Source organism: Pituophis catenifer, unplaced genomic scaffold, assembly GCF_029215685.1.
Source record: "Pituophis catenifer annectens isolate HBS135680 unplaced genomic scaffold, rPitCat1.0.hap2 SCAF_3, whole genome shotgun sequence".
NCBI lineage: Eukaryota > Metazoa > Chordata > Lepidosauria > Squamata > Colubridae > Pituophis > Pituophis catenifer.
In genome coordinates, this window is record NW_027256883.1 from 95,045,763 (window position 1) to 95,054,969 (window position 9,207).

Sequence of the window (9,207 nt, forward strand, 5' to 3'; positions counted from 1 at the left end):
GCATTAAGGTGAGGCTTGAGTTATTGTCATCAAATTCCAAATCACTCTGTGGGTTACAATACTAGGATGTTTCAAGTCAGTTTGGTGGTAACATATTTCACACTAGTTGTAGAATTCCGATTCTATATAACAAGATATTCTTTTAAGTTTATTTAGTGGCATGAATCAAGACTATATTATTTATTATTTAAAATAACCCTGCATTATTTACAACATCTAGTGCATTTAGTACATCATATGTGCAAACTTTTTCAGAGAGCATTTTGTACCAAAACAATCACACCCAAAATCATTTTATGGGGCAGCAAGTTCATGTAAACAATCATGATAAAATAGATCAAAGACTGAATCCATTTGAATTACTTGTAGTTGGTAAAATGCAGAACTGGAGAAGAGAAGCAGCATTTGAATTATCGCTGCTCAAAGAATATTTGGCACAAATAAATTGGGCAGAACTCCCACCCCACCAGTGGTGGGTTTCAAATTTTTTTTACTATCGGTTCTGTGGGTGTGGCTTGGTGGGCGTGGCATGGCTTGGTGGGTGTGGCAGGGGAAAGATACTGTAAAATCTCCATCCCACCCCACTCCAGGGGAAGGATACTGTAAAATCTCCATTTCTTCCCGATCAGCTGGTACTCGGGAGGCAGAGAATAGATGGGGGCAGGGCCAGTCAGAATTTTTACTACCGGTTCTCCGAACTACTCAGAATTTCTGCTACCAGTTCTCCAGAACTGGTCAGAACCTGCTAAAACCCATCTCTGCATCCCACCTCCCAGGGTATATCCTAACTAAATAGTCACCCAACTATGCATCTAGCCATCTATAAGATTTCTTTCTTATATGACAGTTTAGTTTGATAAAGTTTATATGACCCATAATCTTCAGATTAAAATCAGGGAGGATATTCTGTTGGGCAAACCTGCTGTAGTTGTGGATCCTTCACTGTCTATTTCTATGTTGCTAAATATTACATTTCTTTTACATAAAATTAGTACTTCATTTGCAAGACCTGGAATGGCGTAGTGCTTTGCAAGAGTTAGTGCTCTTTGGTGCTAACAATACTTTATGGATATAACAGATAAAATTGCTATTGGGAATAATGTGAGGGCGTTTCCTTGATCCTAACTACAGCTGATACCATGTCATCCTTTCATGCCTAGCTCATAACTGAGGCAACTCATATGGTCTTTAACTACTCTAGTTTCAACACAATATTTTTGAGTATGATATGGCATGCTTTCCTGATAATAGGATTGCTGATCTGCTCAGGGGATGCTGTGGGATGGTTGGTATTTGTCCAATTTCTACTGGCCACTTTTGTTCTCTCAGTTTAACGCTGCCATTCCTTTGCAGCCAATAACAGTCTGCTTGCTACCTATTACCTCTTTCCATTTCACCCCAAAAGCCCCTCCTTATCTTCTACCTCTCAGCAGGCTATTTTTGAACAAAGTATAGTGCATTCAATCTTTGTTCAGAAATAGTCCAGCTGACAGCAGCAGCACTGCAGAGCTCTCTTCCCCTTTAGCCTTGTACCTCCTCTATGTTGATTATCTGTCAGCTGGGCATGAACAGATCTTAATTACCTTCTGTTTTACCTTTAAAAAGATATAGGTTGCCCGTTATACTCCAAAGGTTCAGGGGTGCCCACAGAGTAGGAAAAAAAGTAAAGATGGTGACTGTGATCATGTGATACAAAGTCTTTTGTGATATGAAAATACTGAGATGAAATGAGGTTTTCAGTTGCTAAAATAAACATATGGAAAGCTTCAGATGGATTATTCATTCCAAAGTATTTGTTTATAGGACTCAAGTGAGTGCCATTATTTCCAGTGCCAAACAGAAGATGTTTGGCACTGGACATAGGAAGATAGGAGTTTTTTAAAAAGTGCTTTATCTAAAGCCAGGTATGAAATTGGTGCATGATTATTGCAAAATTACTCTTGTGTAATTGCTGTGATGATGCAAAAGGCAGTGTGTTGCATAAATTATCTTTCTTGAATGGTCTGATTGGGATTATTTTAGTTTTATATGCCATTTACGTTACCATTTAATGCCATTTATATAAGTTTCCTTTATTATCCTGGTTATGTAATATGCTACTCTCTGCATGAACACACAAACAAGCAACTATTTCTCCAACAAGGTATAGCTTTATAGCAAAAGGGGAAAACTAAGTGTGAAAGGAAATATAAAATGTAAAGAAAATTCCACTGAGAAATTCCCTTATAGAAGACCTCAGTTTCTCCCATTTCAGAATTTAACTGAAAAAAATGCACATCTATCCATCCCCATGCTTCATTTAGGCTGCAAATCCTTTTTATCTTTTAAAATACTACATGTATTTTTCCATAATACTTAAGAAATTTTATAGCACTTGGTGCTATCAGGAGAACTAACCTATCAACTTTTGCTACATATTTGCTGGACTAGCTTTTTTTCTTTTTTCTTTTTAAATAGGAGTTTGATTCTAAAGAAGGTATATTACAAGGAGACATCTACCAAATACATCTAGGATAAATTCCTAAATTTCTTTCTTCCTTTTGCTTTCCAGAAGGTAAGAAAAGCCTTCCATTTCAGTGGGGTTCATGTAAATGAGGAAACAACAGATTTTGTCTGTCTAGGGTTTAATATGTGATTTTATTGTATAAGAATTCCCTTAGGCCTATAATGTATCATAATAGAATAAAATTCTAAGTCAACTTCACCTAGAATTGAATAATTTTTTTAAAAGAAATCCTTGTTGATTTTGAGGGGTTACTCATCTAGTCTGAACAAATAATCAGATGTCACATTTTGTTAGGATGAATGGAACAGCTATACAAATAGAAAAATTGAGTATTAATACCTTTTCTCCTGAATTTAATTCCCTTCCCTGTATTAATCATTAACTAGACAGATAGTACTGTAATAGCCACTAAATATGGCATAATGCTTCATGCTTCACTAATCTCCTGACCAAATTACTATAATGCATTATATATGGGTCTAGTTTCAAAAGTCAATTGAAAATATGATTGTCAGAATTTTACTTTCTGGAGTCAGATAGAATTAGCTTCCAACCACAATTCAAGAAACTGGAAATTAGCCGTAATGTGCTAAATAGTTTGGTATTCAAATACTTAAAGAAGCACCTTTCACTACGGCGAAGAGCCACAAGTATTTTGGACTATAAAATAGAGAGCTTGAATATATATTTGTATCTTTAGCTATTTATTTATTAAGCTATTTATATGGCCACTCATCTTGCTACTGCCACTCTGAGTGGCTGACAGTGCATTAAAATTCCCAAACAGTAACAATCTCAAATAAGTTAAAAAAAAATTAAAACAAGGGTCAAATAGATTCTTCCATCTGGCAAATCCATAGTCAAAAAAAGTGGAGTTTACTTAACATCCTGCCCAAATGTCTGAGGAAAAACCAAGGTCTTTAGCATCTTACATAAAGTTAACAGAAGTTGGGACCATTCAGATTTCTTCTAGCATGACTCTTTCTGTAGCTGACTTCAAGAAAGAGTCATCTTGCAAAAGAGTCCAGGGGTCTGGCATTTCTTTAGGTGATGCTTTAAACGTTTGTGTTACATTGATTCATTAAAAAAAATTCTAGTGATCTCTTATTGTACTTAAAAGAAACTTGCTATTGCATTCCTATAGGAATTCCTGCATTCCTTCCTACTTGAAAAGATGCTGAATGGAATTCAGTAAGGTTTTTGTTTTAGGCTAAATCTTGTAGTATTTTCATTATCCCAAAATCAATTTCATGGAAATTCTCTTCATATTCTCTCAACTAATTATTTCAGCAATGGATAAGGAAAAAAAGTTGTTTACTTACATTAGCATATATTGATCCAAAGATAAGCAAATTTGTGGATGAACAAAAGGTTACCCATCCTCTTACAGATAACTTCCTTCTGATAACTATATGGATATATTCACATAGTTTTAATGGCAGCAATGTGGAAGTGGTTTGCCACCTTTAAAAATGCCCTTAGCAATGGTGAATAGCATTGTTCCAGGAATGTGTGGTATTTTAAGTTCCACTTTCAAATAATTGTGAAAATCAAATCCTTAAACCCAGGAATCTAATTCTATAAATAATACCTATACTGTATGTGAAGCATTTTGCACCTTCCTAAAGTGAGGTTTAGATAGTGGTTCTGGCAACAGAGAGATCAGGGACAAGTGATTTTTGAACATATTCTCATTCTGTATAGGTTAAAAGAAGTTTTAGAAATGTTTTTGAATTCCATGAATTACCTTACCTGTCCTGCAAATAGGCCACAAACCCCAATTATGCACAGGATGTTGAATACTGCAGAGCCAACAATGGTTCCAACACCTACATCTCCTTTTGTGATAAACACACCTGGGGGATAATTTCAATGTGTTATCAAAAGGCAGACAAAATTTCTGATCGTGAGTTAGAACTATGCTGAGTTGAACTGCAGAAAAAAAACTGCATAATCTTTAAACTTTGATTAAAGTAGAGAACATATGCAGAATTACAAATGCAGTCAGATGTGGTTTTTGCATGATAAAATAAAGTGAATTACAACAACATAAAGTGAATTACAACAACATACACCAACGATTTCTTAACATTTATTCAAAACCCACAGAGCCCTAACCAACATATGTCTCGAAGTAAGATGGTGAAATAAACTTCCATGTGCATTTTTTAACCAGATAGATGAGGCAAAGTTAGGGAGAATAAGTTCTGCTCCCAGCCATTCTTGCAAATAAGCTCTTAAAATGTGACTTTCCTTATACCCAGTCTACAGGTAGTCCTCAATTTATGACTACAATTGGGACTGGAATTTCTGTCATTAAGTTGCTACAATTGTAAAGTGAGTAATCACATGATTGGACCTGATTTTACAACCATTTTTACAGCAGTTGTTAAGTTAATCAGGCAACTGTTAAGCCAATCCACTTTACCAATTGACATTGCTTGTTGGAACCTGGCTGTGAAGGTTACAAACTGCAATTTCATGACTACAGGAAGCTGCAATTGTTCATAAATGCGGGCACCCAAATTGTGATTATGTGACCATGGCAGGTTGGTATGATGGTCGTAACTTTGAGGATAGATCATATATCACTTTTCCCCCAGGCTGCTGTAACTTTGAACTGTCATGAAACAAAAGGACTATTTATATCATGTTTTTGTCTTGAATATAATAATATGTAAAGAATTTCTCAGATTTGGGCAGTACTGGAAATATATTCAGGAAAAGCTGCATATATGATTGCTGAAATATGTAAATGAAATTATTCTGTTTTCCCCATATAAAGCATGATACAACATTGGAGATGTAAAGTCTCACGTTTTTTAAATGGCACTTTTGATTGACATGAGCAGGAAGTTTTGTTATAGACCTAAGAATGCTGGACAGGTTGTTCTAACTGCATACTTCATTACAGCAACAACCCCCACCAAAGTGCACTGCTCCCTGCCTGGCAGGAGATCTGGCAAAGAGTCCTGTGCAAACATTCCATAAAGGCGTCTAACAGCCCTGCCTGCTGCTCTGGCTTCTCTCTCTTTGTGACCACACAGAAGATGCTCCAGTCAAATTTACCGTGAGAAAGACTAGAAGAGCTGAGCTCTCCTCACCTGATCCATCCTTCCTGAAATCAGAAGCTGGAATATAAGAGTTCCCTCTTTCAGAACACTGCTGGTGATGGATAGTATATTTTCTCTGTATTCTTGCTTAGTAGCAACCAAACAATCTGGCCTTCCCATCTGTTACATATTCAGATAACTCCTATTAAAAATACTTATGCTGTTCTCATTCAACTGCTGTTTCAATGCAGTTCATTTACCTCCAATAAAATAAAACAAAGCAGCATTCTAAGCCAGCTCTGTTCAACTTTTCAGGCAGAGGTGCTACTCAGCATCCCACTTTGAAATGCCAGGAACATAATGAATGCAAGGCATGTGCTTTGTTAGTTACTACTACTTTCATTAGCTGCCTTCTCACCACATTTTAAACACCACATATCAAAGTAATGATCAGTTGATTAATGAACTGTTCTTCCCATCCTTTTTAATGTAACCTAACAGCAGAGTTAGCAGTTGAAAACATGGGAGTATGTGTTAATTAATGCCCCTCTGTTTTGGTGGTTGTTCCAAATATAGACTTCTGCTAATAACCATACATAGATTTTTCAGAGTGTGAATATTGTTGGTATCATGCAAGATCCCACTTCATCGTATAGGACAACCATTCTGTCACTTTTTCTGTGACAAAGGTTTTCTCTTCCATTAGCATTAGCTAGTTTCAGAAACACACATACCGTGTTTCCCTGAAAATAAGACTGGGTTTTATATTTTTGGGGCTACCAAAAAAGGCATCAGGTCTTATTTTCAGGGAGCTCTTATTTTCCTCCCCCATGTACCGGGAGGCGGGGGAGCTGCCCCTCGCATCTCCTTGCCTAATGGTCTTACCAGCAGCTTGATCCGTGAAACAGCTGATCTGCAGATGCACTCCTGCTGCCACCTCCAAGAAACGCAGTCGCTTTTGCAGCTGATTGAGGTTGCAAAAGCAGCAGGAGACCCCACACGCCTTGCGCCCACTTCAAGAACAGTCTTACCATACCAGCAACTTGGTTAGGAGACCAAGCCAGGTGCCCCACACGCCTCGCACCTCCACAAAACAGCTGATCTGTGGGTGTGCTCCTGCCCAGCACAGATATACATCCAGGATTGCAAGGCTGAAGGCTTTGGATGGAGCATTTTTGGGATGTGCATCTGTGCTGGGCTCAAGGAAAGGATGATCAGCAGGAAAAATGGGGAAGGGAGGGGATTAGGAACAAAGCCATAAATAGTAATTCTTATTTTCACAAATGTTAGTGGTTAGAAGTTAGTGGTTTTGTTACCTATCACAGATGTAAACAGCTCCGGAGCAGAACTGCCAGCTGCCATGAATGTTGCCCCTGCCACATCTTCACTGAGGTGTAAGCGCTGTGGAGGGAGGGGAAAAATCACTGATTGACTGATATGACTTTAAAACCTCTTTTAATGTTTCTCAAGGCATAATAAAAGGAGATAACAAAAACTAAAAACACATTTAAATTGTAGTTAAAACATCTAAGCAACTGTCATATTGATCAAATATTAAATAAGAAGCAAAGGGCATCTAATACCTGCCTGGATAAGGATGCATTGCATGGCTTGTCAAGGGCGGAACTCCAGAATTGGTTGAGCCATTTTCTTCCTTCATGCACTTTTCCAGTAACATCAACTTCACAGATCTAGACTGATGACTGAGTATGCATTATCCCCTAGGCTAGGTGTACTGGTACTGACTGAGAAGTGGGAAGTTTGGTTTGGTTATCACTTATCTGTTTCCTAAATATTCTATTTTGCTCTGTCCTATTGAATGGCAGTTCCTACCAACTTCAATTTGCATGTTTTAGAGTTATCTTGAGCATTTGTTAGGTTTGGAATGAAACAAATGCAGAAACCTTTGTAATCAGAAGGTTTGTACACATGCCCAGTATTGTATTTATTTTATAAATATACAATAGTCCTTAAACAATGATCCTGCATATGCATTCTGGATGAGACTGTATTTTTTTAAGCAGTAATCAACAACCTATAGTCATGGGTCCTGCAAAGCACTTCTTTAAAAAATCCTGGAGCCCTTGACTATGTCATCAAAATCTAATGGTATATATTATTAAAAAGTGGTATGAGGGTGGGGATGATATTAGACTAGGAATAAAATAAAAGGGTTATGTAGTTTTGGAATAAGTTTAATATATTGGAATTATGTAAATGTTGGACCTCAAAAAAAGATACAGAAAGATATAATTATATTTCTATAAATATAAGAGAAATGAAAATTTCCCAATAGGACTTTTTAAAATTTAATTCAGATCACAGCAAACAAACATATCACACAGTTAAAACCGTTTGCACCAAAATTATACTGTTGGATATACTGTAGCTCTTATTTTTTTATAAACATTTTCTAATGTCAGGCCTTATAGACAATCACAATTCCTGTACTATTTAAGTGTTTAAAAAGCTAATTCCCTGCTGCAGTTATTTGAAAAGAGCATGGAGAAAAACAGATAGGGAACTGCTGGTACTTTAAGAGTATTACACACATTTAATAACATAACTATGTTTGGAATACTGTGTACTCTACCACTTTAGTAATTTTCCATTTAGAAAACACATCAATTTGAAAAAAAAATACCTAAAAGGGGACAAATAAAACAATATGGAAATTAGAAAAAAAATGTGTGTTTTTCATTTAAAAAACTTAGAATAGGGAAATGTGCACTTCATGTGCTTATGGATTACTCTTCTATATGTTCACTGGAATTCTGCAATGCTTCAGAATCAATTATGCTGAAAAGTTCTCTTGTAACATGCAAAAATGCCAAGGTAACATCTGTTGGTCATTAAACCAGTTGTGTCTTTTTCCATATCAGCCATGTGCTTCAGGCAACAGAGGTGGGTGTTTTAATGAATTACTTGCTGGTGTTGCATCCATTCTTCAGATGCTACAAAGCAACTTGCAGAATTGAACCTGAAGCTTGCACAGCTTTTAAGTTTAATATGCTAGGGGACATTTACAAAGAACTAGACATATTCAGAATGGAGGATTCCCCCCCCCCATGTGTATTAGCCTTAACTTCCATGTTCAGAGACCATGAAGCACCACCAATAACATTTCTTGGGAAGCACTAATAGTCAAGGCTATTCTCCTTATGTTTCTCACTGATAAAAGAAGTACAGAGTAGGAAATGGTATAAGCATACAGATGTTCAGGAAACCTCTACTACAGATATGAAAAATGTAAAATAAGAAATTAAATATGATTAAATGCAAAACATGGTAATGTATACATTTCAATAAACATGGTAAACTATTTTCAGCAGATACTTACTTCACAAATTTTTTCCAATGAAGGAACAAAGAAATCATCACAGATAATAGCCAAAGCGTAGAACATGTAGACGGCCTAAATAAACAAAAAGCATTCCGTTGAGATTTTTTTTTTAATACTAAAGAGGAAAGACTATTTAATTGAGCTCAACTAGTTGGTATGTCTACTTTGTTTTCTTGATAATATGATTAAAAAAAAATTATTATGACCAGAGGCAGACAGAAAAAAATATGGATTCTTTGATAGCAATATAGAAGTCGTTTCCGGCTGCAGCCCTCTGGGATGTTTCTCTATCTTCCCAACTTAGT

General features: G+C 36.4%; 1 protein-coding gene across 1 annotated transcript in view; it reads right to left on the minus strand.

The window, feature by feature from the left end:
- Nucleotides 1–8,974, minus strand: part of SLC24A3 (solute carrier family 24 member 3) — a 66,095-nt gene extending 57,121 nt beyond the window's left edge. Inside the window, exons 1-3 of the mRNA XM_070939138.1 lie at nt 8,900–8,974; nt 6,876–6,960; nt 4,259–4,362 (exon numbers count right to left, since the gene is read on the minus strand). Of these exons, the coding sequence (XP_070795239.1) occupies nt 4,259–4,362; nt 6,876–6,960; nt 8,900–8,965 (255 nt within the window). The 5' untranslated portion in view covers nt 8,966–8,974. The remainder of the gene's footprint in view (nt 1–4,258; nt 4,363–6,875; nt 6,961–8,899) is intronic.
- Between the last annotated feature and the right edge of the window lie 233 nt (nt 8,975–9,207).